This window comes from Pelodiscus sinensis, chromosome 3, assembly GCF_052426305.1.
Source record: "Pelodiscus sinensis isolate ZL-2025 chromosome 3, ASM5242630v1, whole genome shotgun sequence".
Taxonomy (NCBI): Eukaryota; Metazoa; Chordata; order Testudines; family Trionychidae; genus Pelodiscus; species Pelodiscus sinensis.
This window is the reverse complement of record NC_143054.1, coordinates 141,231,679-141,259,316: the sequence shown is the minus strand read 5'-3', so window position 1 is coordinate 141,259,316 and position 27,638 is coordinate 141,231,679. Positions and strand designations below refer to the sequence as shown.

The window sequence follows — 27,638 nt, the reverse complement described above, 5'->3', positions numbered from 1 at the left end:
TGAGGAACCAGTTGGGCTGCTGGTTGGGAGCTGCCCAGGTAAGTACCTTCCAGACCTCCCTCCCTCTAACCCTGCTGCCTTATGTAACCCAAACGCACAGCACCACTGCTCCTGCACCCTAATCCTCTACTCCTGGTCACAACCCAAATCCCTGCACCCCTCTCCTGCACTCCTATTCCAGGTCACAACCCCTTGCCAGACCCTGCATTCCCTTCTACACCCCTCCTCCAGGTCAATCCTCTCCTGCACCCATACCTGCTCTGTGACCCTGCACCCGTCTCCCACTCCAGGTCAACTCCCTCTACCCAAACTCCTTTCCAGATCCCACAGCCCCTCTTGCACCCTAATCCCTTTATCCTAAAATCCCTTTTGCACCCAACCTTTATCCCAGACCCTGCACCTCCATTAATATGGAAGAATGTGGCTCTTGACCACCAACCAAATTCTTTTCCAATTTTTTTCATTAAAAAATGTCCCCCCCTTGCTAAGTGCTAGTTTATATTGCTCTTAATACTATGAGTAAGATCAGTTTGTGCCCTTAATAAATGGGTGCAATGAATCTAATTATTAATATCTGTACAGCAGACTCCCTTTCATAGCAATGTTCATGTGCTCTGTGACATGCTGAAACTAAAGACTGTAGCAAGGTACATAGATTCTGCTGCATTTTGGCGCAGCTGGCTGGAAAAGCTGCAGCAGCTTCAGGCATGTTCAAAAATGAAAGTTTTGATTAAGAAAAGGAGTAAGAACCACTACAGTGGAAATACAAATTTTAAGTATGCTCAAAGTCACCATGTTCAGAATGAATGAATTAGGAAAAGTGTGAAGGTGGTACTAATTATAGAAACCAAAAGGACTCTAGACTTAGATGATTTAAGCATGTGAAAAGATTAGAAAAATGTATAAGAAACAGGATGTTTCACTTTAAAAGTGGAGGGCAAGGAGGATTGGTAGACCCAAAACTGAATTGATGCTTTAAGACAAAGTGGAATAGAGAAGGACTTGAAGAATCAATCCCATATGAGACCTAGACTAGAAGTAGTAGTAAGAACTCACTACACCATGTTCCCTTGTGCTACTTAGTTTGATATTCTGTGTAATCCCTGTTAGGGGGTTCACAGCTGGGATTTAAGGCACCAGGGAGGCTGTGTGGGATTGTGAGAAACACTTTAGTTTGTTTGTTAAAATGATCAGTATTTTTTACAATCAATGTTGATATTTAAAACATTTTAAAACATGACTGCTGTGGATAACAACAGATAATAGCTGAGGCAGTTAAATCTCAGATGGGATGTTTCAAACTACCTGTAAACACAGTTATCCCTCTCTTGGTCACACCTGCTTCACTGTTTGTGTTTGCAACCACAAGGGCTTAGAACCTTTTGCAGGGGTGGCAAAAAATCAGTCAGGCCCCATGAGAGAGAAGCAAAAACAAAAAAACACCCAAACCCACCCTCACTGCCCTGGCACCTGAATGAGGAGAAAGATATTCCCCTCACACACAAAAACCTTAGGGAGCCTAGGCTAGTAGATTTTGTGTGCTCTGGCCCTGGAACCTTAGGTTCCCCATCCCCTGCCTTAGAGTGAGTCAGATGAAAGTGGCAGAAGCAGATGGTAGCCTTGGAAGGGGTTCATGCACATTTATATGATTCCAAGGCTACTCACTTTTCCTATGACCCATTCCTTCCATTGTTCTGTGACTTCTGGTCAGCTTTTACATTTGTCTGTATTAACAGTACTTAAATACAGGGTCCTACATTTATACATGCACATGCACCACTAAATTCACAGCACAGTACTGGCTTCATGACATGTTTTTGATTTTTTTACTACCTAACATTGCTGCCTCCTTCCACAAGCTGCCCTTTGGGGATTTATGGACTCACTGTGTGACTGCCTGCAGGATGGCAACACCCAGCCCAATAATACAGAAGACAGGAGAAGGAGTTTTTCCTCCCTCTGCTACCATTCTGAATCCTTATGCACATATATACTTTTCCCTTTGAGGATGTTGGCTGGAACCACACAACTCAGATCCTGCCTTTACCTTGACTAAAAGATAAAATTGTGTTAGAACATGACCTGGAGAAACGATGTTACTTAACACAGTATCATTTGCTATGGGGCAAGGGCCCCTTCCCTTTATTGGAAGTCACCCCACATTTCACAGATCTAAACACTCTTCCATGTTCCAACAGCCTCACATGGAAATGTGACTGATTTGCATAAACCTACACAGGGTGTGTCTCCACAGCATCTGAAACTCAAAATAAGATAAGCAATTTGCGCTACACAAATTGCGTAGGTTATTTCGAGTATTTCAAAATTGCTCATTTCATCATTTGTCCCTGTCTACTGCGCCAAATTTCAAAATACAGCGCTATTTCAAGCCATCCCTTACTCATACAATGAGGTTTTACAGGGATGGCGAAATAGCGGACACGTTCAAAGGACATGGGGTAGCTACCTCTGGTATCCCCAAAAAACTTTGCCGTGTAGACAAACCCCCAGGGACAAAGGAGGGAGACCCTCCGAGTTCCATTTTCTCTCCAAATCCCTCCACCTTAAATTCATCACACGAGCCTGCAGCTGCATTTCATTGCAAACGTCCTGCCTCCGTTTTACACAAGCCTGAGGGGAAGAGCCACTTCACACGGTCTGCTCTCCAAAATCCCACGAGTCTCCTTGAACCCTGCAGCCTACGGGGCCGTGCCGCGCGCGAGAAGAGTTGCAGGAGGAAACTGGCTCTAGCCTGCTCCCGCGCCTTTGGTAAAAAGGAAAGAGCAGCGCGGAAAAGCCCGGCAGCACGCGCCCAGGCGGAACATGATGCCACGCGCCTTCTCCTCTGTCTTATTTATTAAAGAACCCGTTGTTCTGGCGGAACGCAACAGCCGCTAGGTTCTACCTAGAACTTGGCATGCTGGGACTTATAGTCCTGGCCACGCTAGCGTAGCGGCCGCTATCTGCTGAAGTTTGTCCCTTTCCCCACCCCGTCTCCCTTCGTTCCTTTAACTTCGCTGTCTCCAGCGGGCCAGGCCCGCCACATTCCAACGTGGGTTCCACAAGAGGGGTCCTTCCTCTCAGGGCTGCCCACTCGCTGCCCGACAAAAATATTTTTCTTCAAGGAGTCGTTTCTGCCACTGAAACAAAACTCGGAAGTTTAAAACGATGTCCCCAGTCACGCTGAAGGAGGAACTCGAGAGGAGCGGAGAGGTTACAAGACCACAAGGCGGGGATGCGAGTGAGGCACCGCGCGGGGCAGCTCCCGCTGCTGGGTGAGAGGTCAGGCAGGGGGCCTATTCCCTTCCCCTCCTCCTGACATGCCAACCCGGCAGTCGGCTTGGTAGCTGCTTGCGCAGAGTGCGTGCGGGCCGCCCCGTCGGGCAGGGGAGGGCGCAGGCCCGGAGGGGGGGATGACGGGGCGGGGGTGATCCCCGGCCTGGGCAGGGAGCGGTGGCGGGGCTGAGGAGCCCCGGGGCTGCCGCTGAGCGGGGTGGGGGGCCGGGCCCGGCCGGCACTGGCGCGCTGGTGACTGACTCTGCTTTGCTGTGCAGGTGCCAGCTTGATCCCTCGCGAGGAAACGGGCCGCTGGGTGCCAGGGCGGAGGATGGAGCTCGAGCTCATGGAGAGCGACATCCTGGAGTCGTTGGAGGATCTAGGGTAGGTGTCCTCCCAGGGGTACACCCGGGGCCAGCTCCCCCCCCCCCGGAGTCCCCAGCCAGAGCTGCGGGTGGGAAGGTGGATCTGTCTCGGGGTAGGTGACTTGACCATTTTCATGAGGGGGATCGAAGCTGAAAACTCCTTGTGCTCGTGTTTCTCTGTTAGCTCGGGGTGGCCAACGTGACACCCGCCTTTTGTTCCCTCTTCCACAGCCGCTTCTGAGGATCTCCTCCAGTGGCAGGTGGGACTTGCAACGGAAAATCTTTATTCTAGGAGAAACCTGACATTACAGGTTTTGAAATGTACAAGAAGCAGGCCTGAAAGACTTTCTTTCTTATTACAGCATGTCTATTGTATTGCCAGGGCTATGGCGTTCTGTCTGTTGATGATATATGGTGCTCTCATAGAATCCAGATAGCTGAGGAATGGTCTATATTGGGAACTTCATCATCACTACATCTTTCAGGGGTGTGAAAAATCTACACTTGTGAGAGACAGAGCTATACACTCCTAACCTCTGATGTAAAATTCTTCCTTCATTTTAGCAACCACCTCTTGGCCAGGTGGGTTGCCTATGCTGATAAGAAAATCCCTTTCATTTGCCCCAGATAGTATGTACAGTGAAACATTTTGAGGAACAGCTGTAGTGTCTTGCAGTGCCTTGCAATTGTTATATGCGTATCCTAGCAGTGTCACTTAGTGTTGAGAGAGTACTGTTGCATTCATTTTACAGATGGGGAACTGAGTCACAGAAAGACTGTGACTCAAGGTGTCATAGGAAGTCTGTGGCAGAGCAGAGAATGTAACATTTGGTTTCCATGGACAATCCTTCATTTGTAATTGAATGGTTAACAAAAGATGTCTTACTACAAAGTGTTCATTAGGTACTGAAGTCAAATAGATGTCAACAAAAACAAATACACCAAACAACTTTAAGTCTCTGATTAAAATTCCCTTCTGCTTTCATTGCCTTGATTCTTGTGATTTCATCTCTTAACTAATTTATTGACCGTCATGTGCTTTCAGGCAGATTGGGGGGTAGAGGAGAGAGAAGCAGGAAGAAAACAAAGGTTTAAGCTTTGTATATTATATAGAAGAGTAAAAAGACACAAGCCAATTTTTTTCTTTTTCAGGTTATTTTTATGACACAGCGAGCCAAATTCCTTATTCAGGGAAGTACGCTAATTTAACTTTCAATGTCAATAGAAGGTTGCACAGATATAATGAAGGGCAGAATTTGTCCAAGTGTGCTTTTGTTAATCCATCTGGACTAAACAAAAATGGTATCAAACTGTGGATTACAAGAGGTGCAACAGAAGTACAGCAGCCAGAGCAGAGACATTACTGTAGGGAAGAGAAGCAGAAGCATGTGTGTTGTGGAGCATGCAGAAGAGCTGCAGAAGTGGAGCTAGGTTATGAGGGAGATGTTATCTGGAATGGCATTCTTAGGGAAGGGAGAATTGGTGAGTGTGTCAGAAAGAGGGGTTTTTACTTGACAAATTACTTAACCCTCAATCCTGCAAAGACTTACTTTGTGCCCTGAGAGTAACACCACAAATCTTTGCAGGATGAAAGCCCTTATATGCTAGTAGAGACATCTGTCATCTTTAATATCTATCAAGAGTTGTCTGCACCAATTGTGTCAAAGTGGACTCAATCATTTGAGGTTTTACTTCAAGATATCAGGGTCCAGTTGGTTTTGAGGTTTCTTTGATCTCTTTTCAAGATGGATATAGTACATCAAAGCAATCTAGCATGTTTTATATTTACCAGAGTACACGCCATAATCTGTACTTTTATAAATAGTAAATACTTCTAAAACAGTAAATAACTAGAATGCACTGCATTTAGAGTTAGTATGTGCAACACCCATTGTAGAATTGTGGGTGTTGATGCCAGGACTGAATTTGGCCCATAATTCTCCTCATGGAGACAACTTTTCACTTCCTTAATGTCCATTCAACAGAAAATTTTGTTTCACTACTTATCTGTATCCAGTGTTTCCATTTTGCATTGTCTAGCAACCCAGTCAAAATATGAAAGCAAATGGCATGTGGCAGTAAATAAACAAAAAGGTAATAGTCAGGCACCAGTTACTTAATTTATTATGAAGTAATAATTCCAGAGAGGTACTTTAGAACTGCAGAAAGAATAGATCAGTAAACTTAACATCTATGATAAGTTGCACTCCATATTTACGTAGCATTGTTCAGAATAAAAACATTTTGAATCCTTACACGTTTGCTTAACTCAAATGTTTTTATGGTCCTGTTTCCCCATAATTAAACTCCTGAATTTGTGTGACATTTCCTAGTATCTTCAACACTTCAGATATAATAGTGATACTCCTCACATTTGCATGTAGATGTTAAAAAAATCAGTAGCAGAATTCATTCATAATAGACTGTCAGGCCTTGATTTACAGGGGGTTATGATTTTTATATAAAAAAAGGTGTAAATAGAAATTGTGTTTAAAAAAAAAAATAAAACAAGAATCTATAAGAAATAAGGTTTTAGGTTCTGGGCTCTCAAGAGGATATCCCTAACTTACACAATACAGTGCTATAGGTGTCAAAATGGTTTTTAAATGAAATTTAAATTTGCTGCAGTACAGGTAATGTCCTAACTTTTGCTGATGTTGAGGATGAACTTGATATACTACTAGCATTATGATCATATTGTTGAAGGTAGAACTAGGAGTATCTATCTTGGAGCAGTGGGGTGGGCCCTGATTTTGGGTGGTTGGGCAATGACAGGTGTGGGAGAGGAGGCAGGAAGGATCCGGGCTGCTTCCACTCAACCTCTGTAGTTGGACTTGTGGGTGGGCCATGAATAGGGTGGGCCATGAATAATCTGTCAAGAAGCCTCCCCAGGCACACATCTTGGGCAGGGGTTTGGGGCACTGGCACCTATTCCACTGCACCCAACCACCCGGTGCTCCTGCCGGAGAGTGGAGTTAAGGGCTTGCCTGGCTCTGTCTGCTGGGCACTTTAGATGGGTAATAGTGACTAGGGCTCACCCAGCTTTGCCTGATGTTCTAGCTAGGGAGCAGGGTCAAGGGCTTGTCCCACTCTGCCTGCCTGCCTGCCTGCCTGCCTGCCCAGCACTCCTGCCAGGAGGCTGGTGATGGGAATTTGCCCCACCCTGCTTGCGTGGGTGCGGAGGCTTTCCCGCTCCCTGGCTGGAATCCCATTTGCCCTGACCCCACCCCTTGGCAGGAACGCTGGGCAGAGTGGTGCATGCCCTGTACCTGCTCTTGGGCTGGAGAGCTGGGTGGGTGGAGCTGTGCAAATCACCAACCTTGTTCCTTGACAGAAGTGCTGGGCAGAGCAGGGCAAGCTCGTTCCATGGCTGGAGCACTGGGTGTGTGGGCACAGTGGGGCTAGCCCCCGATCCCACTCCTTGGCCAAACCCCTGACCCCGCATCCCGGCAGGAGCTCTGGGTGGGCAGAGCATGGCAAGCCTCTGTGCCCCAGCCCTGCTCTCTAGCTGGAGGACCAGACGGAGCCAGGCAAGCTTCCAACCCTGGGGCTGCAGGGCACCTGGCCAGAGTTTCTCCCAAGGCCAGCAGCAAGGGGTGAATGGAAATCTGCCTCCATCCTGCCTGCCTTCCTTCCCCCACCTCTGTCATTGCCTGCCCACACAAGTGTTGTCTGGTTATGCCACTGATTTGTGCATCTTGGCAACTGTGCTACTTTGTGTTAGTGAATTTTTACCATGTACAGAAATGAAGGGTTACAGTTAATTGACCATGTATAACTGAAACAGCAAAAAAACTCACGTAAATCGAGGCCTGACTGTACACATGTAATAAGTGGTACTTTTAATTTTGCCTGCCAGTTACAAAGGTCCATTGTTAGAAGATGGAGCACTTACTCAAGCAGTCTCTGGTGGAGCCGGTTCCCCTGAATTTACCAAACTCTGTGCTTGGCTGGTGTCTGAGTTAAGGTTATACTGTAAACTAGAAGAAAATGTGCAAGCAACTAACAGTAAGTAATCACAGCCTTGAGAACAAAATTGTGCAGTTAAAAAAACTTTTTTTTTTTTAAGGTGTGTGCGCTATAGATTTGGGCTGACACTTAAGTCAATTGTGCCACAGACTACTGTCTGCATCCTGTCAGTTTGTGGATATTTTCCATTAGGGATGTGAAATCTCGTTTTATTAGTTAACTGGTTAAACGTTATGTTAACCAATTAAACTGGGGGAAGGTGGAATGCTGTCTCTTGTGGATGGGCAGCAGCTGCTGCAGGTGGGGGGTGCTCCAAGTCCCCCAACACTTGTGGCAGGCCCCGTGGGGTTGGAGCAGGCCCTGGCCTGTGACAGATGTGGGGGGTGCCCCAGGCCCTGCCAGTGAACCATAACCAGTAAGCATCACCCAGTAAGGGTGATGTTTACTGGTTGATCATTCACATCCCTATTTTCCACCTATTTTTTTTCAAGCTGACTTGGTGTGCATCCAGCAGAGTTCATTATTGAGATGAATTTTCTACTGAAGTTCGTTTTCCCTTTTAACTAATATTTCACACAGATGTGTGTGTTCAGTTCTTGAATATGTTTTTATTTTTTGTGGAAACAGTTTTATCAATTTCAAAATAACTTTTTTATAACTCTTTGAGGATCCAATATATTAAATGACTAGAATATTTACCCAGCCTTGCTCGGATCCTTAACTCACGTAAGGTTTTTTTTTCTTCATTTAAATCACTGTTCTGGGGTGGGGCTGGATATGAGAGAGGACAAACCAAGCCATCTCTCCCTGCAGCAGCTTGGGTCCAGGTGAGAAGTGCCTGTTCATGGTTGCTGCAGTGGGTACACCCAGGAGAGGGGTGCAGAAGGAGTGCATGTCCTCCAGCTGGGGGACAGACAGATGCATAACAGACATACAAATAGACAAACTCTGAAATATATAGTAGAAAGCTGTCCCTTTCTCCACCCCTGCTGGCCAAATGGGGTTATATCTGTGATGATCCCCAGCTCTCTCCTCTGTCACCTGTGGTCATTCTGAAGTATAACTGTCCTTCCTACCAGACACCTCCCTTTCCATTTTATGAGAAACAATCCAGTGCAAGACACATCCCAGTGTCCTGGCACAACCAACCCCTGACCTTGCTTTAAAACATTCTAGAAAATGTTTCAAACAATTTTGTTGAGTTTTCAGTGAGCTCTAATTCTGGCAATCTTCATGCTTAATATATGGATTCTGATACACAAAGGGTCTCCAGAGCAGGTATTCAACAGAATTCTGAGTATTTTTGAAATTGTATACACCTCTTACCTATTTTTGTTACAAGTAACACTTAACCGTAATATTTTCTTTAATCTTGGAGTTACAAACTTTCCTGTATTTTCCATTTGTTTACTTTGTGAAGTAATTTTCCCTGGTATAGGTAGTTTTGCCTTTTGTTAAAGAAAGCATTCAAAACTTCACAAACTTTTTTTAAAAAAGGAAAATATAAAAACACAGGGCTTTTGCACAAGGAAAACATCTTTTGTCATTCTAAATGTTGTAGGGATGTTAGCGATCAAGTTATAGAATAGTCGACTAACTGCATTCTTAGAGGTTAGTCCACTATTCTATAGTTCCTGAGGTGGGGCTGGCAGGCAGTGCAGTCTGACCCCACTCCCAGGGAGCCCCCTCTCACCCTGCGCTCCTGCCTCTGTATTGGAGGCAGCAGCATGGAGTGCCAGGTGGGAGCCCGTCCACAAGGGGAGCCAGTTTAAAAACCAGCTACCCCTGCAAACCGGCTGCCTGATGCCCTGCCCCTGCCTGTGGGGGGTCCGAGTTCCCTGCAGACAGAGGCTGCTGGTGGAGGGGAAAGAGCAGGGAAGGCTGCTGCGAAGCAGCCCCTGTCTGCGGGGGTCCTGTGAATAGGGGCTGATACTGGAGCACCTTGTGCCCGCAGCCAGCCTGGGCTGCCGCAGCCAGGGGCTGCTGCCAGAGCAGTTTCTGCCTATGGCGAGCCTGGGCCCTTCATGGCAGTCTCCCCTGGCTATCAGAGGCAGCAGCACGGAGCGGGAGGCAGGCAACACCACGGAGAAGGTGCTGGGAGAACCGGCTTTTAAGCCAGCTCCCTTCAGCACCACCTCCTGCTTCCCTGCCTCCACTTACTGCCTGTGTATCAGATACAGAGGCAGCACGTGGTGGGGACGGACACACGAGTAGTTGACTAGATTAATTGATAACCCTAGGCTTATTGGTTAGTCAACTAGTTGACTACTCACTTACATCCCTTAAAATGTTGTACTTAAGTTACTTGAGTGCCCCTCTTACTAAGAAAAAACAAGTAGGCGAGGGTCATACATGTAAACTTAAAAGGGGTAGGCGTTTGGTGTTCTTGAACTTTCTTATCCAGCAATTCTTAATAGAGTACTTCAACCAAAATCATCTAAATCTAAGATATGTATTGCTCTGATATTTAAGTGACACTAATTCCACAAAGATTCCAGATTGATATCTGTGACATTGTTGGTAGCCATTTAAAGTAAAGATGTTACCACTAAGTGAAAAGTCCCTAGACTGTGAGAGACAGCAAGTGGAACCATAATTTTGCAATCACTGAGGAACTACTTGCCCTCAAATCAATCATGCTGAATCCTAGCCTTTGAAAACCCAGAGGACTTCTGTGTCTTTCACCTACAGCAGTATTTTCATGTTGATACTTTAACATGTATAAATCTCTACCGTAACCACATTTTTTTTAAACAAATCACCCCAGTCTCCAAAGTCCTATAGTTCTTTAATTTATAATCTCAAATTCAGGAAATTTCTGAATTGATAAAATACATTTTTTTTTAAAGGTCCAAATGAAGCAGAAGAGTTCCAACTTGAAGTGAGTGGACTGCTGGGGGAAATGAACTGTCCATATGCATCACTAACAACAGGAGATGTAACAAAACGTCTTCTCAATCAGAAGAACTGCCTCTTGCTGCTCAGTAAGTTAAAGGGAACGTTTATATGGAAGCCTGCTAATGGAAAAGATTCCACCCCTGTTCCTTTTTATGATTCTGAGATAGACTAGTGATAGCATTATTGTGTTTGTTTCCCACAAAGAGGGAATACTTTTTTCAGTAATTTTTGAGAATTTCACCTATGTATTTTCTGTTACATTTCAAAGGAAGGCCAAAATCCAAACAAAAGAATTAAAGGAGTCATAGTACACTGCTGAATCTTCACATAAATTAACAGCCACTTAATAGTCTGTGACTAGTAGAAAAGATACGAGGGATTTCAGGGAGAGCATCTGTGAAGAACAGGGCAAGGACCTGGTGGAAAAACCTACTGCATTTCTCTCTACATGATGTGTGGAAGAGGATAGCATGATGAGATTCCTATCAGGGTAAAGACCTTGGATTTTGCTCAGAGGATTCACTTTTTGTATCTGACTCTAATAGATCTATCATCAGTTTGAATCCTCTATCATGGCCTTCTACCTGACTCTTTGAGTGGGGTGTACAGGTGATGGACAGTTAAGAACACTATACCACCTCCAAAAAACCCCCACACATCTCAAAGCCTTAAGACTTTTGGGAAGGGGACTTTTTCTGTCAGCCTCCTCCATAAATACCTCTTGTATCTTTTGTTTTGGTGTTTGAAAACAGCAGAGTAAAGTGACATTCTTGCTAATTCCTACACATAGTATCCCCATTGTATTTTGGAATAGAAGAACTCTAAATTACTGTTGAGATTACTAAGTGAAATTAAAGAAAAAATATACCATTACATACATTCATACATACATTAATAAAAACGCTAAAAATTATAGGACTCACAGGCTAAAGTTACACAAATTTGACATTAAATATAATGCTGAATTCTTGTACGTAAGAAGACACTTCACAAGATTTTGTTTGTATTTTTTTGTTTGTTTTGGTAAATTCCTGATCCGTAAGATGATGCCAAGCCCCTGCTGCCACAATATGAAAAGCTTTTCAAAGTTCTCCACAGTGAGCTTCAGCATCAGTTCCTACGTTCTTTACATACGGCCACCAAGAATAGCTGTGATTTGTTTTAACTATTTCCCAGCCGGTATAACTCTCCAGTCCCTTGGATGATCTCCAGTCCGTATTTCCTTGCCAGTCTTTCACTTACACTTCTAGCCTCCAGCCTCCCTGCTTTGAGCCAAGACCTTGGGGGTCCTGTCAACCTGGCTCTGAATCCATGTGCTAGCCCCTTCTTGTGTCTCTTTTCCCGCCCCCTCCCCCCTTAACTCTCCATTCTCTGCAAAGGCCTTACAAGGGAAAAGCCATGCTTTGACAGACAGTATAATGAATTCTGCTGGAGTGGGGCTTCTTCAGATTGCTGCAAGACGGCCAGTTGCCACAGATGTGGCATCGTAGAGCTTCTCCTTCTCAGTTGTCCTCTCGGAACCACACACTCCCACCCAGTGATTGTTATAAATATGAGCTTTTGTTGGATTAAAAAAAATCCATTCCTAAATCTTTTAAAAATGCTCTGTTTGTGCCTTTGTCACTTGTAAGTATGTTAAATGTACTGAGAATTAAAATTGATGCATCTTACTCCAAAATCTAATTTTCTTATCCCAGCATACCTCATCTCAGAACTGGAAGCTGCCAGAATGCTATGTGTGAATGCCCCTCCAAAAAAAGCACAAGAAGGAGGTGGTAGCGAGGTCTTTCAGGAGCTAAAAGGCATATGTATTGCATTAGGCATGTCCAAGCCTCCGGCCAACATAACTATGTTCCAGTTCTTCAGTGGAATCGAAAAAAAAGTAAGATCCAAAGGAACAAAAGTGTATAAGAGTATTGTTGCTTTTATTTAAATTAGCTCCATTGCCTCTTGTGAAACTCCACTAGCATAAGGAATTAATGTGGTTTACAGAATATGTTATGAGCCACAAATAAATTGCAGATATAAAAGGTGTACTGAAGGGATTCTTTGTTGTTAAGACCTTAGGTCAGGGTTCTGTGTGTCTTGTGGCTCTCTCATTACCATGAAGGGCGCTTCATTCCTTATGCTGCTCTGTCTTTGAGTCATCACCTGCTGCTGGGGACTCTCAGAACCACTGAGCTTAGGTTTGGCAGATAAGTTAAAGAGAAATTTGTTCCTCATTACTACCTAGCTATATGATCGGCTTTTTAAAGGCACCTGTTATCTTGAAATCTAGGTTGGTTGTTCTCTTGACACTAATTTTAGCCAACTAAAGTCCTCTCGTCATTTCTTGTGATTTTAATAACATATTCCTTTTTTTTAAAATAGTGTTTTCTCTACCTGTTGCTCTTGCAAAGAGCAAAGGGAAAGCTGAGTATCCAGGAAAAACCGTGAATGTGTGATCAAATGCACAAATTAGATGGGGGAAGGAAAATATTTATTCTTTGTTATAGTTACTATAGGATTTTTTTAAACACAAATATAACTTTTTTACATTATATGTCGCTTTAAAGTTTACATAATTAATAAGATCCCAAAATCCCTTTCAGAAGCCTTTTGTTACTCTTAGAAATTTCTACTTCATCTAAGTCATGGTTGCTAGAATGACTCACTTGGAAGTCTTTAAAGAGAATTTGATATACCAAACTTGTTTTCTGTCAGATTCCCCTTATTTAAGAGGGGAAAGATAATACGGAGATTACAGTTCTGTGGGTTAGGGGTGAGGAGGGACTCAGGGCAGGGACGTGGGGGGTGCAAGATCCGACAGGGACCACGCTGGCCGGGAGGCGGGTGGGAAGCTTACCTACACTTCTGCTCCCTGCTGCCCCAATGAGGTTATAGCTATCCCAGTCCCCATTTTTAGCCCCTTGCTGTCCCCCCTCTCCCTTGTGGTCATTACACAGTATAGCTGTTCCTGTTAGCAGCCCCTTCCCTTTCTATATTTTGGAAAACAATCACATTCCAGGTACATCCCATTGTCTTGGCACAACCAAACCTTTACTTTTCTTTAAATTATGATAAAAAGAAGCTACATACCAAATTTTGTGGTCCTAGTTGTTACTGTTTAGGATGAGTTCTTGAACAAACAGGCAGATGGGCATACTTGCTTGCTCACTCACAGACAAACTCTTAAATATACACTAGAAGATCAGAATCTAGTATGTCATTTTTGCATAAAAAATTCATACTTTTAAAATTTTCATAATTGACTTCTCTACCACTTTTTTGCTTGATTTACAATGACTTTTTTTGATAATCAACAATGCTAAATCTGTTAAATGTAAAGGGATACTGTTAAGGCACGTTAGGCCTCAAAGTCATTTTGTAATAAAAACTGATTGAAAGCTTAATGAGCTATATCAGTAAATACTTAAAAAAAAAAAAATAGTGGAAACTTCCTTTTCAGGGAATTTGCAGTGTGTGCAATCCAAACATCCTGGTAGTATTTAGAAACCAAAATGTGTGAAGCTGATTAGACACTAACTGTAAACAAAAGTGAAATGTAGTGGTCCACTTTCATTGAAAAAATCTGAATGAAAGGCAAAAAATAAAATATGTAGTGAAAAGTTCAGACTTGAATACAGAGTGATGATAGTAACACACAAAAAAGGAACTTGGGTTTTTCTTGGTTTTAATATGCAAAATTTAACCTGACAGTGTATCCTCTGAAATAGACCTGTACTTTCTCCTTTGTGCATTTTACTGTTGGAAATCAAAAGTTTACTGTAGCTGGCATTCTTGTTAATGATGCATACAACAATTTTGTATCTTGTTTAAATCAACCATTAGTTTTGCTGTTCTGGATGTATTGGGGTTTTGAACCACTTAGTAAAACAAATAGGTATTGGAGATGTATATTAATAAGCAGCATTTTGTCATTAAAAATTATTATGAAATAGACAGGGACCTAGAATTACCAACTTAGAAATTTTTTCAGGTAACATTGTTTTCCAAAAACTTTTTTGGAATAGCAACATTTTGTAAATCACAGATATTTACATGGAATGCTGGTAGTTGTAAATGGTATGTTCTGGCAGGAATAGAGGGAGATAGGAAAAAGTTTCCAAATTTTTGAGAGCGCCAAGGATGCACTTACTAGTATATTGAAAAGTTTGAAATGGGCTTGTGCTTTAGTGTACCAATTGCTGTAAGCAAAATGTTAAACTTCACAAGAAAAACCAACAGTTTGGAAAAAGCATCACTTCTGTTATGACAATGACATTATTTGGGGCATGACATGCAGAGGTACTGTTCACTTGCAATTCCCATTGGTTTCTGTGGGACCAGTCTTCTGACTAGTCGATATCTTTTTCTGCCTCCTATCTTTTGAGAGAGAGGCAGCAAAGGGGGGTGGAGTGGATCATCTGTGCCGCGACTGCCTTGGGGTTTTAAAGTGGCAGCAGTGCTGCCACTTTGAAGTACCCCTTCTCCCCCTTCCCCCCCTTTGCTGCCTCTATATAATAGAGACAGCAAGGGGGGGATATCAACTAGTCAAAAGACTATCCAATAAGCAAATGCTGATCCGTCGAGTCGACTAGTCTTTAACATCCCTAGTCCGTAGTTGTTTTGAGATTAGAGAAATGATATAAAATAGCTGAACACAGCTTATTTGGTGAGCATTTAAATGATCATATTCAATATTTTTTTATAACAGTTTTATATGAAGAAATGCTATGAAGCTAATTATATATAGGATATAATTTCTGTGTTGAGATGCATCAAATGTATGATTTTCCATTTTAATCACAGATGTTTCTTGTCTCAGAGACCATAATGGAGTCTGTTGTTCTATGCATTTTCTCTACTTTTTAGCTAAGATTACTATATTATTTGTAACAACAAGACTTAAGAATTTTCAGACACGAATATGATTGAGATGTTATTGGCTCTTTTTATGGCACAATGTATTTTGGACAAAAATTGATGTTACCTATATAATGCTTCCTGCTTCTCTCCCTAAATTTGATCTTTGAAAAGCAGTGTTTATGGCCACTGTAGCATGTTTACAATATATTTTATTACAGCTAAAAGAAACCTTAGCAAAGGTTCCTCCTGGTCATGTTGGAAAACCTTTACTGAAGAAACCATTGGGACCAGCTCACTGGGTAAGGAACCAAGTGTGTAAGAGTCTTTTTGTCTCCTCTGTCTGGTAGCTTTACCAAAAAGTTTCTGTGTGTGTGGTTTTTTCTTTAATTTTTTTTAAATAGTTATCTTGTGTATATTTTAAGTAAAGAAAAGGACAATTTCTAACATTTCACCAGCACAAATGGTGAACATAATGTTTTGATGAAAATCTTTTTAAAATAGGAGTTTTAGTAAGTTTTGAGTAACCGCTCTTATCCAAGAAAGCAAACTACAACAAATCCATATGCAAGTACAGACTCCTGGCAAGAGATCGATCAGAATTGCCTTTAAGACTGAATGTCTGCGTTTTGCCCTACCAGGGTTCATTGAATGCTACCCTAAGAAGCCCTAGTGTCTGCAAGTGTTTCTAGTGGAGTTTTGTGTCTCTTTCTGATTATGAACCATAAAGGAACATCTAGTTGATGCATGAGGCTGCTTTGGTGCATCGTAGATGCTAATCAGGATCCTCATGCAGTATTTCAAACAATTATCTAAGTACTGGTTTTTATTCTTAGTACCATAGCTCTTGTTTTAAAGATACTTTAGTTTTGAGGCACTAGGGGACTTCAGGCTTCCTCACACTTGAGTATAAATCCTTGCATTTCTTTGACATTATATCTTGTTCATATTTTTATCCTCCTTACTTGTTTGCTCTGGCCAATACTGGAGGAAACAAACCAATAGCTTGAAAAAAAGTGTGGCATATAGAAATGTGATTCATTCTTATAAACAACATTGAACACTGTTCTGATGAGTCTATACTTGGGCTGCCATGAAGAAGGTAGAGCTTTCATGGCCATTAGGGAAGCAGTGTTAGCAATTGGTTTTTACATTTGGGGCCCAATTCCATGACTGGAGAATGACTGTGAAAATTGGGTCTTGTGAATATTTAATAGCTAGATAATGTGTGATGAAGTCATTTAATATGTGCTTAATATCTGAATCTGTTTATGCCATTGTGTCGATTATTTATTGTTTCAATTAGAAAATCTAAAATGTATGTCACACTCATGAATTTTCTTTGCAGGAAAAAATTGAAGCAATTAACCAAGCCATAGCCAATGAGTATGAAGTTCGGAGAAAACTGTTAGTGAAACGTTTGGATGTAACTGTGCAGTCGTTTGGCTGGTCAGATAGAGCTAAGGTACAAATTGCTTTCTATAAACATGCTGAACATTCAGATCACTTATGCTTTATATAAAATATATTTTAAAAACTGACTTTTCTTGCTCTTAATGGAAAACATCCCCTTATGTGATATTTTTGGTTTATGGATTTCTGAAGAAGAGTAAGTTGACTGCAAAACTCTGTTATATGATTTAGTAACTACATATGTGCCTATAAACTACATTTTGCATTGTTTCACTCACAATTCTTCAGAATCCTTCAGACAGCCTCTTTACTTGGTACCATTCTGTGCTGTCCACTAGAGCGATGTCTCTTCCCAAATCAAGCTGCATCTGCTTAATGCAGATGCATTATATTTATGTAAGGCTACACTGAATGTTTCCATGCACTTCAATTTGCTCTGTGATCCTGGCTGTTAGGTAATATTTTGGTGTATATTTTTGTTCTTGAATTGTAACATTGATTGTGATGTGACTTCATCCCCTTTTGAAGTTAATTGAGTATGATCATTCTAGTTTCAAAAATAACTATCTGATCTTCCTTATGACAATTCCGAAAGTATGGATAGTAAAAATTGGGTACGATTATTTTAAACAAAGTGTGACAAACATTATAAAACTGACTTCTAAAATTATCACTCTTGTGTACACTGGGTCTATAATGGGGCAGGTAGTAAGCACTACCCCGTAAACCAGGTGTAGGTGAGTTTCATAGCCAGATGATGATGTAGAGTCACATGTCCAGTATCTTTTAACTAAATGAGTTACATAAAAATCAACAGCTTTTAAAATTTTTTTTTTCTGTATTTACTTTCTCTCTGGCTTGGGATCATCTACCATTAAACAGACAGGGCTTGTAGGTGTGTCACAAGCGATGGAAGGGAGTGGGGAATATGTCAGGTTTCATTGATAAACTTGTAAGAGATGTTTAACACTTCATAGCATTTCAACAAAAACTGAATCAGGTAGTGAGTTTTGTTAGAAATGCCTGGGGACTTCTATAGAATCATAGAATACTAGAAATGGAAAGGACCTCTGATGGTCATTAGGTCCAGTCCCCTGTCCTCATGGCAGGACCAAGCACCATCTAGATCATCCCTGATAAATGTCTAGTCAAATAGCTCTAGTCATGGAGATTCCACAACGTCCCAAGGCAATTTATTCCACTGTTTAAACACCCTGACAGGCAGGAAGTTTTTTTTCCTAATGTCCAACCTGAACCTCTCTGCTGCCATTTAAGCTCATTGCTTCTTTTTCTATCATCAGAGGCCAAGGAGGACAATTTTTCTCCCTCCTCCCTGTGACACCCTTTTAGATACTTAAAAACCGCTATCGTGTCCCCTCTCAGTCTTCTCTTTGCTAAACTAAAAAAGTCCAGTTCTTTCCGTCTTCCCTCATAGGTCATGTTTTCTAGACCTTTAATCATTTTTGTTGCTCTTCTCTGGGCCGTCTTCAAATTTTCCACATTTATCTTGAAATGTGGTGCCTCGAACCAGACACAGTATTCCAACTGAGGCCTTATCTGTTCAGAGTAGAGCAGAAGAATGACGACCTGTGTCTTGCTCACAACTCTCCTGTTAATGCATCCCAGAATCAGGTTTGTTTTTCTTTGCAACAGTGTCACATTGTTGACTCATATTTAGCTTGTGGTCCACTATGATTCCTAGATCCCTTTCTGCAGTACTCCTTCCTAGATAGTCGCTTCCCTTTCTGTATGTGTGAAACTGATTGTTCCTTTCTAAGTGGAGTACTTTGCATTTGTCCTTATTAAACTTCATCCTATTTACCTCAGACCATTTCTCCAGTTTGTCTAGGTCATTTTGAATTTTGACCCTATCCTCCGAAGCACTTGCAACCCCTCTAAGCTGTATCATGGCTTTTCAAAACCTGTCCATTTTTTCAAAAGAAGTGTCTTGTAGGAGCTCAAGGTTTGATCAGCTGTTTGAATTCAGTTCAAGAAAAGCCATGTTCTTCATTGGATTTTCAGTAGAAATGTATTTAAAGAGGTGTTATGAATACAACAAGGAAGGACTAAGGACAATGTTTGGGCTTGGGAAGTAGCTTGAGCTCTGTGTGAGATTGGAATTGAACTACCTATGGAAAACTAGATGTGCACAGTGTTCAAGCAATGGCCATATGTGTTATCTTAAAACTAGAAGACATACCCGATATTGCTCTGGTCCTTGAGGGCTGGAAGGGGGGCTGCAGGAGTCTCTGGGTAGGAGCCTAAGGTGTGGGGGAGCTGCCGAAGTTAGGTTTGGAAGGTGACAAGGCGCTTAGGGGCTTGCTGTCCCCTTGTGGTGATTTGTGAGCATAACTGTCCTTGCTATCACTCCCCTCCCTTTTTGTTTGATGAGAAACAGTTGGATTCCATGCACATCCCATTGTGCTGGCACAACCAAACCTTGACTTTGCTTTAAGTTATGATAAGAGGAGGCTGCATACCAAAGTTGGTGGTCCTTGCTCTTACCATTTAGGAGGAGTTCTTGAACAAATGGACTCACAGCTGGATGGACACAGATGCACAAACTCTCTTATTTATTTTCCTAGCAACTTTCAAAGATGTTGTTCATTTTAAAATATGAACTTTTAAAAAACACTTTTATAACTTCATTAAGAAGTAAAGGTTGCAAGTAACAGCAAGTTATTGCTTAATTGTATTGATAGAAACTGTAATAAGGTTTCACATTTGATGACAAATGACTTTGTTTTCTTAGCTGATTTACATTATGCCTTATGTATTAGAGATTTTTAAGGTTTTTAAAATGTTATAGGTGCTCTGTGTATTGAATGTGTATTCACCTCAATGTTGACTTTATATATAAGATCTCAAGTGTTTGGATTGTAGGTCAAAAATGGAAAAACATTGTACTCCTATTTTGTTTCCCAATATATTCTGTTTTTTCTGCTTTTGCTTTATCAGGTTGTAAAGTAAGCATTCATTCAGTTTTATCTTCTTTATGGTAAACATGTAATCTTTAGTCGCTAATGTAAAAGTATAAAGTTGGTTTTATGAAAGAATATTTTATAGTGCTTATGTTTGTCCCTGAGTAACCACTTTGATCTACCCACTACAGCTCTTATCATTCCTGTTTCCTGTCTTGAGGGGATGCTAGAGATGGGAATGGTAAAATTTGTAAAGTCACCTTGAAGATGTTAAAATATCAGGAGTTCAGCTGGAAGAACAGATTCTCCCATCCACCTGCTCTCAACCAGCATTGTCTTCCACAGGCAATTCACGGTTCTGTTACACTTCTTCATCCATTTCTCCACTCCTTTGTTGTTCCCTCGCTCTTGTATCCTCTGATCCTGTCCAATTTACACTCAGTCTTTATGATATGCTAGCTACCTCTAGCTTTAATTAATGTGGTTTTACTGAGCATCTTACTTGAGGGAGATGTGTCTACCTTGCCATAGGTCCATTTGGGGAGGAGGTCAAGAGAGCAAGCTACTAATGGCAGAAGACAATGGGGAAGATGCAAATGGGAAAGCAACAAGCTGGTATTTGCTTCCAGCTGAACTTCTGACTGCTCATCTTCAGAGTGACTTACCATTATTTTCCTGTAATCTCTCTTCCTTAAATAGATTTTTAACTTTCATTACCTTGATCAATTGTAGCTCCCCTCAAACACAGGAAACAGGAACCGCTGATGGTAGCGGAAGCAGCATGTGAACCAGAGTGGCTTCTTAGGAAAAAAAATGAGGTAAAATATTCCTGTTTTAGCTCAATTTTTTTTTTAAAGTTACATCCCTGGCAATTGGCAATGCAAGTTACAGGGAAAGCATTTTTCAAACAGATTCCTGCAACTTTGCAAAATGTCCATGTAAACTTACCAGCCCATGCACATCTACTTACCTGTATGCTATCATAATAATGATATTTTACTTAGCCTATCAACAGTTTATTCACATGAGGGAAAGAGAAATGTGAAAGGTTGTTTTATATGTACTAACTTCCTACCCTTTCAAATGGCACACCGATATACTACTTAATTAGAACAATATAAGGAAGCTGGTCAGTTATGAATTGCAGTAGATTTCAATTGAGGCAGGTGCCCTGAGCAGATTATTTGACTGTTCAAATCACCCATCCTCAACCCATTGATCTACTGGCTTTTTTGTTCCCTCTGTCTTTGGAATATACAGAGTTTGTTACCCAGGTGAACTATATCTAGCAGAGGACAGTAAGCAGTATTGTTGCAGCAGCTGGGAAGAATTAAATAGGTTCTGTTATTTAGTACAATAGGTGACAGATTTAAGAAGTTGGCAAATAACTTTGGCTAATTAAATAATGGTTAGAATTGAGATGTTAAACACAATAATCACATATTATCCCTGTGTAATGATATCTGTTTATGGTTCAACAAACCATAACAGACCATCCCTAAAATAAATGATCTCTTTCCTTTTGATGATTGCATACACACTGATGGTATGTAATTAGGTGCTTTACAGAAAAATGAGAACTTCATCTCTGCTTCAAAGAGCTTGCAATGTAGGGAAGACCTGCCAAGAGGAATGAGTAGCATTAAACTGACTTGAGGTTTTTTTTTAAACATTGTTTAGGAATTGTGCGTGTATAAAAAGAAAAGTGAGGCTGGATACAATCCATATCAGAAACTGTCATTGGCATTGTGAGGGTATTGATTGGCTGGAATTCTTTTCGCCACATAGATAGTTGATAATACTGTTTGCGTGATTGCCTACTGAAGACAAATACAAAAATGCAGAATAACAGAATATCTTTCTCACTTCTAACAATTTTCAGCCATAAGAAGAAAATGTGTGCAAAGTAACACGTTGGCAATGAGATTAGAATTAATGTCATTGTGTGATGAGAGTGAAAATAACATGGCTTTCTCAGTCCTCTGTACAGTACTCTTTAAATTAAAATTAAATTATTTTTTAACCATTTTGATACTCCTCTTGTATTTTAATAGTACAAATACATTTTCATGGTCCATTTATTGATCTGGATCTTTTTGTTGGACACTCTCTCACATACTGATTCCTTTAACTAATTGAATTGTTTATTTTTCTTTCCTCCAACAGAGTCAAACAGAGAAACTGGCTAAAGTCTACCAACCCAGACGTGCCCTCTTAACTACTAAGTGCACTATTTCCATTGCTCACCTCTTGGCAGCTCGGCAAGATTTGTCAAAGATTATGAGGACAAGCAGTGGGTCTATCAGAGAAAAGACTGTGTGTGCTATTAATAAGGTATGTCTTCTGTGACTGCTACGAGTTGGCAAATGCAACTTCATACCAGGCTGTGAGCATTGTCATTTCATTTTAAATGTTTGAATTTGTCTCAGTGAAAGACTTGAGTGTTTAAAACACTCAGTAACATTCTGTGTTTTTCATCAAAGTAAATGTAAACTGGAAAACAAGTGATGAGAAACTTATCTTCTTGCTGCTAATCCTTATGCACCAAAGCAAAGTGCATGATATAACATGAATTAGTTTGTAATTTTAGGAACCTGTAACTTTAAATATTTAAGGTCAAATTCTGACACCCTCATGTGCAATGAATAGTATCTTATTCCACAAGAAGCCATTGCTTTCAGTGCATCATCCTATTCTGTGAGAGAGAGTGGTTCATAATCTCTCCCTTAAGCTGTTACATCATTGTTACACTTGCACTTTCTAGTCAATCTCCTTGACGGGAGAATGCCGTGAGGGAGCTACTTGTATACTTGTTGTGATATCATTTCATTATCACGGTTGCAGGGATTGATATTGCTTTGATGTCATTAACAAATATTTTCATCACATCTAGTATAAATAATTACATGGGGTATATGTCGGTTGGCAAAATCTGTGTTTTGCTGTTTAGAGTCTCTTATGAGTTTTGATTAGGTTAAATTTATATAGTCAAGGTTCATATTTTTAAGAGCAAGTGTTGCTGTGGAAAGAATGTTGCCATTTTTTTTTCCCTGAGAATTCTGGCTTGCCCCCTAAACTTGAGACTTATTAGCATTACATTAAAATGGATCTCCTCTTCAAAAATGAACATGAAATGTCCCCTCCAAAGTACTAAAGAACGTTTCTGTGTTCTGTAGCACTCAGTGACAGAAGACAGGATTGGGCTTTGTTGTACTGAACTCCGTACAAACACAAAAACAGTCCCTGCCTCAGAGAACTTGCATCTGACGACAAGGAGGTCTAGAGGCCGAAAGGAAGGAAGTGGGTAGACAAGAATGGTAGTACAGGCCGGACATCCCTGCTCCAGCACCCTTGGGACCTGACCCGTCCCCAGTGACGGATTTTGCTGGATATGGGGAGTCCTCTTCCACCAGCCTCCCAGCCCACTGCTGCTGTGTGTGGCTGGCTTCTCTCCAGCCCCACTTCCACTGGGGCTGCAGCCCCGTTGCTGCTTGGCTCGGGTGCAGTGGGCTGGCTGGAGCTCTCCAGATATGGAGCTCCCCTGCTGCCGCACCCGCCTGGGGCTCCTGGGACTGGGTTTGTCAGCCTCGCTGCTGCCATGACTAGCTGGGGCTCCTCGGGAATGGGGCTTGCTGGCTGCCAGCAGCCCTGCTGCTGTTGTACCCCCGCCAGGGCTCCCAGAGGCGGGAAGCCTGGCCCAGGCTCCCCAGGAATGAAACTCCCCAGCCCTGTTGCTACCCCAAATGGCCTGTGCTCCCCAGGATTGGGGCTTGCCTCTGCTGTCAGCCACGCAGATGCTATGCTCTCCAGGGACAGAGCTTCCCAGCCCTGCTGCTGCTCAGCCTGGCCTAGGCTCCCCAGGGATAGGGCTTGCGGTCCCCCTGCTGCCATGCCTGGCCAGGGCTTCCCAGAACAGGGTTCCCAGCTGCCGCTGGCCCTTCTGGTGGAGCTCCTGGCAGGCTCTCATACTCCAGTTCTGTGGCTCTCTGGACCAGCAACATTTGTGGTGCTTTCAGACCATGGATGTTGCTGGACCAGAGAGTCCCTGATTTAGGAGGTTTAACCTGTAATCAGAACAGAAGGCTGCATATACTATTCACTAGAGACATAAGTTTGCCCTATTAGATCAGACTGATGATCCAGTGCCAATATCTTGTGTCCAACAATGGCCGGTGCTAGAGGCTTCAGAGGAGTTTACAAGAAAACCCCTATGGGTATGTCTACACTACCCCGCTAGTTCGAACTAGCAGGGTAATGTAGGCATACCGCAATTGCAAATGAAGCCCGGGATTTGAATTTCCCGGGCTTCATTTGCATAAGCGGGGTGCCGCCATTTTTAAATCCCCGCTCGTTCGAACCCCGTGCCGCGTGGCTACACGCGGCACGAACTAGGTAGTTTGAACTAGGCTTCCTAGTTCGAACTACCTAGTTCGTGCCGCGTGTAGCCGCGCGGCACGGGGTTCAAACGAGCGGGGATTTAAAAATGGCGGCGCCCCGCTTATGCAAATGAAGCCCAGGAAATTCAAATCCCGGGCTTCATTTGCAATTGCGGTATGCCTACACTACCCCGCTAGTTCTAACTAGCGGGGTATTGTAGACATACCCTATGATAGGCAGATGTGGGATACTCTGTCCTTCATGAAGGTTTTGTCCCAGTAGTTAGAGGGGTTGGTCTAGTTCTAGCAAACATATGTCCACATTACCAAACACACCATCGCATTTGTGTGTTAACAAATTCTGCATGGATTGATTGTCATGGGGACATGGTAGGACATTGTTGAGTGAAAGCTTGCACATGTGCTGCCTGATATTCTATGATGTGCCTGATATTTGGTCACACTACTTACATCTCAGTGGCTGTTAGATCAACACCATCTTATGAGTACTAAATTTCCTAGGAAATGATATTTTTATTGACTTTTTAAATGTGTGTTAGACATACAGATGAAACCAAAGAGTGATCCTTTTACATAGTCTAAAAACTGACAGCCACTCCAGTATTTCAGTGGATTCAGTTAATACTTTGAGGCTGTTTATATAATGCCGTATCAAACTACTTGGGACTTGATTCTGATCATGCATTGATGTTAACATCTGAGGAACTCCTGTTTCGAATTTAGTGGAGTTACACTAGTTTTATGCTGGTGTAAAGGCTCTTAATAGACTTCTTTGTCATGACTCAAATTCCAGACTGTCATAGAAATATTAAACTGTTGCTCATGGTATCATATAATTAGTAAGTATGATTAAGGAGTTCTACTATCATGCAATCTTTTTCTTACCATTACAGGTATTAATGGGCCGAGTACCTGATAGAGGGGGAAGACCGAATGAAATCGAGCCTCCCCCTCCTGAGATGCCGCCATGGCAGAAAAGACAAGATGGTCCTCCACAGCAAAGTGGAGGCAGAGGAGGAAGAGGTGGCTATGAATCATCATATGGAGGACGAGGTGGTTATGAACAAGGCGGTCATGACCGAGGAGGGCGAGGAGGTTATGACTCATCATATGGAGGACGAGGAGGTCATGAACAAGGGGGTCATGAACGAGGAGGTCGAGGAGGAGGACGGGGTGGTTATGACCATGGAAACAGAGGGGGAGGAAGAGGAAACAAGCACCAAGGAGGCTGGACAGATGGTGGCGGAGGAGGAGGCTATCAGGACAGCAATTACAGAGATAGCAACTACAGAGATGCAGGTTTTCAAACTGGTGGCTATCATGGTGGCGGTGGCGGCTACCAAGGAGGCGGCTACGGAGGCTATCAATCTTCTTCATACACAGGAAGTGGATACCAGGGTGGTGGCGGCAGCGGTGGTTACCAGCAGGACAACAGATACCAAGATGGCGGGCACCATGGTGATCGAGGTGGTGGAAGGGGAGGAGGGAGAGGTGGCCGTGGAGGCCGTGGGGGCCGTGGAGGCCCCGGAGGAGGCTGGGGAGGCAGAGGTGGACAGAACTTTAATCAAGGTGGGCAGTTTGAGCAGCACTTCCAGCATGGAGGCTATCAGTATAATCAGTCTGGATTTGGACAAGGAAGACACTTCACTAGCTGAGGCTACTAAAGCTTTACACTTCAGCAGAGCTTGAATAATAGATACCTAGTTTCAGAGGTTTGATCTAATGCTTTTTGAATTAGTACAAGACGGTATGTGTCCGGCAAGGTTTCATAGACTTGCTTCAACTAAACTGTAGGTTCTCCTACAACTCTGATGTTCTTTTTGTTGTTTGACTGAAATAAATAAGTTGCCACTCTTCACTGTGGTTAACCAAATCTTGAACCAGTAGCTTTGCTTCTTAGATTGAATCTCTTTGATCAAATCATTCTGTTATGAAATTATTATCCTAACGTCCGTTCTGATGGTATATATACTGATACTAGCAGTGCTTTTCTGGTCAGACTTGTAATTCACACGCAACATTGAAAACTAAGTTACCTTTGACATGTTCGTCTTCATTTCTCTTCCAAAATATGCGTTAGGTTATATGTTTCAAACAGATTTGAATACTGCTTTTGATTTTCTGCCCAGTTGTCTTCACCAAGAAAAGGTCTCTCGCTCATGTTCACATATGCCTGGTTCCAAACTGCTTACTAACTCAAAAAATCTGTTGTCTATTATTTGAGCTCTGCTGCAGATGCCACATTCAGTAGCCTTATCTTCCACTAATTGAAAATTGTATCTCCTACTCAACTGTGGAGATCTCACCTGCCACCAGAATCTGCAAAGATCATTTTAAAACCAAGCTAAGTTGTGAACCAATAGTGTCTGTAGGGCTGTAGTTAAGTCTAGCAATTCAAACTGACCTGCATCCATCCAAAACAAGTTGCTCCTCTTACAAACCTAATTTTTACTTGAAATCGGCTAGAAGGAACAGCAAACTTAAAATTGTTTTATGCACGAGTTAATGCCACTGGCTCAGCAAATTCAGGGCAATTTGTTTTGGGGGGGTTATCTCTCTTTTTTTTTTTTTTTTTTAAATTTTAATTTTTGAAGAAATGCACTACGGCCTGGAAAGATTAATTCCTGCCTGGAGGAAGCCCTTTTACTATTGCTGCAGAAAATGAAGCCTGGCTGAGTTTAATGTCTTGACATTTTTTTTCTTTTACTGAAAGCCACATAATGCTTCTTGCTGGGATTTTGTGTACATAAACATTGTCAAGCTGTGAAAGAAAATGGCTGAAGGTGAGCTGTTGTATAAAAGGTGAGCAATAAAAGTATCTGTATGTTCTCCAGTTTGTTTGGTTTTCTTTGAATCATGGTAAGATCTAAAAGAGTGATGCAGTAGTATGAAATGTGTAGAGGTTGTTGGTCAGGTATTTTAAGCACATTAGCTATACTGTGGGAGCAGATGAATGCTGCATCTCTTGAAGTTTCTGGAAGCTCATTCTTTAGTTGGACACATGTTATTGGGCTCAATACAGGGGTAATTGGCTAAAATTCTATAGCCTGTGTCATATGGGAACTCGCATGACATTAATCTATGAATAAATGTGTTTATTTTGTTTTACATCACATTTCTATTGTTGACCATCAGTTAAAGTACTTGAATACAGCAGTTCACAGTGTAATAGAATATAGCTGGACTAATAGTATTAAGAGTCACTCACTACACTATTTGGAAGACAGAGCCAGAAGAAATTCATATTCTTCTCTGGCCGCTAGGTGTTGCTATTGATACACAAGTGAAGGTTGCTTCAGAAGCACCAATAAAAATATATAGGAAACTAAGTCAATGTCTGTTCTGTTCTCATTTAATCTATAATCTATGTACAAACAGCTTGATGGAGGAAAATGCTTATCAGAATAGACAGGATGCACAAGCCCCCTTTTTCTGAACCTAGTAATGGATTTGTCATAATGGGAGGGTGGTGGTGCTAAATTTATTATGAGCTTTCAGTTACAGCTGAGCTCTTGTACTTCACAAATGTACAGCTGTCTTCCAGAGCCAGGCAG

General features: G+C 42.1%; 1 protein-coding gene across 4 annotated transcripts; it reads left to right on the top strand.

Annotated features, from left to right (window-relative positions):
- The first annotated feature begins 1,459 nt into the window (after window positions 1-1,459).
- Window positions 1,460-26,917, top strand: TSLIG3A (tRNA splicing ligase complex subunit 3A). Of its 4 annotated transcripts, XM_025188782.3 has the most exons (10): window positions 1,460-3,275; window positions 3,555-3,660; window positions 3,873-3,901; window positions 7,501-7,649; window positions 10,460-10,594; window positions 12,206-12,390; window positions 15,575-15,655; window positions 16,702-16,818; window positions 21,854-22,021; window positions 24,978-26,917. In XM_025188782.3, the coding sequence occupies exons 1-10, from the start codon at window positions 3,169-3,171 to the stop codon at window positions 25,737-25,739; spliced, it is 1,839 nt and encodes a 612-aa protein (XP_025044567.1). In that variant the 5' UTR covers window positions 1,460-3,168; the 3' UTR covers window positions 25,740-26,917. The 4 variants fall into 4 exon arrangements, with proteins under 4 accessions (XP_025044567.1, XP_075781101.1, XP_006131385.1 ...); XM_075924986.2 differs by lacking the exon at window positions 3,873-3,901 and having other exon boundaries at window positions 3,224-3,275; XM_006131323.4 differs by lacking the exon at window positions 3,873-3,901 and having other exon boundaries at window positions 3,258-3,360.
- Window positions 26,918-27,638: the final 721 nt, after the last annotated feature.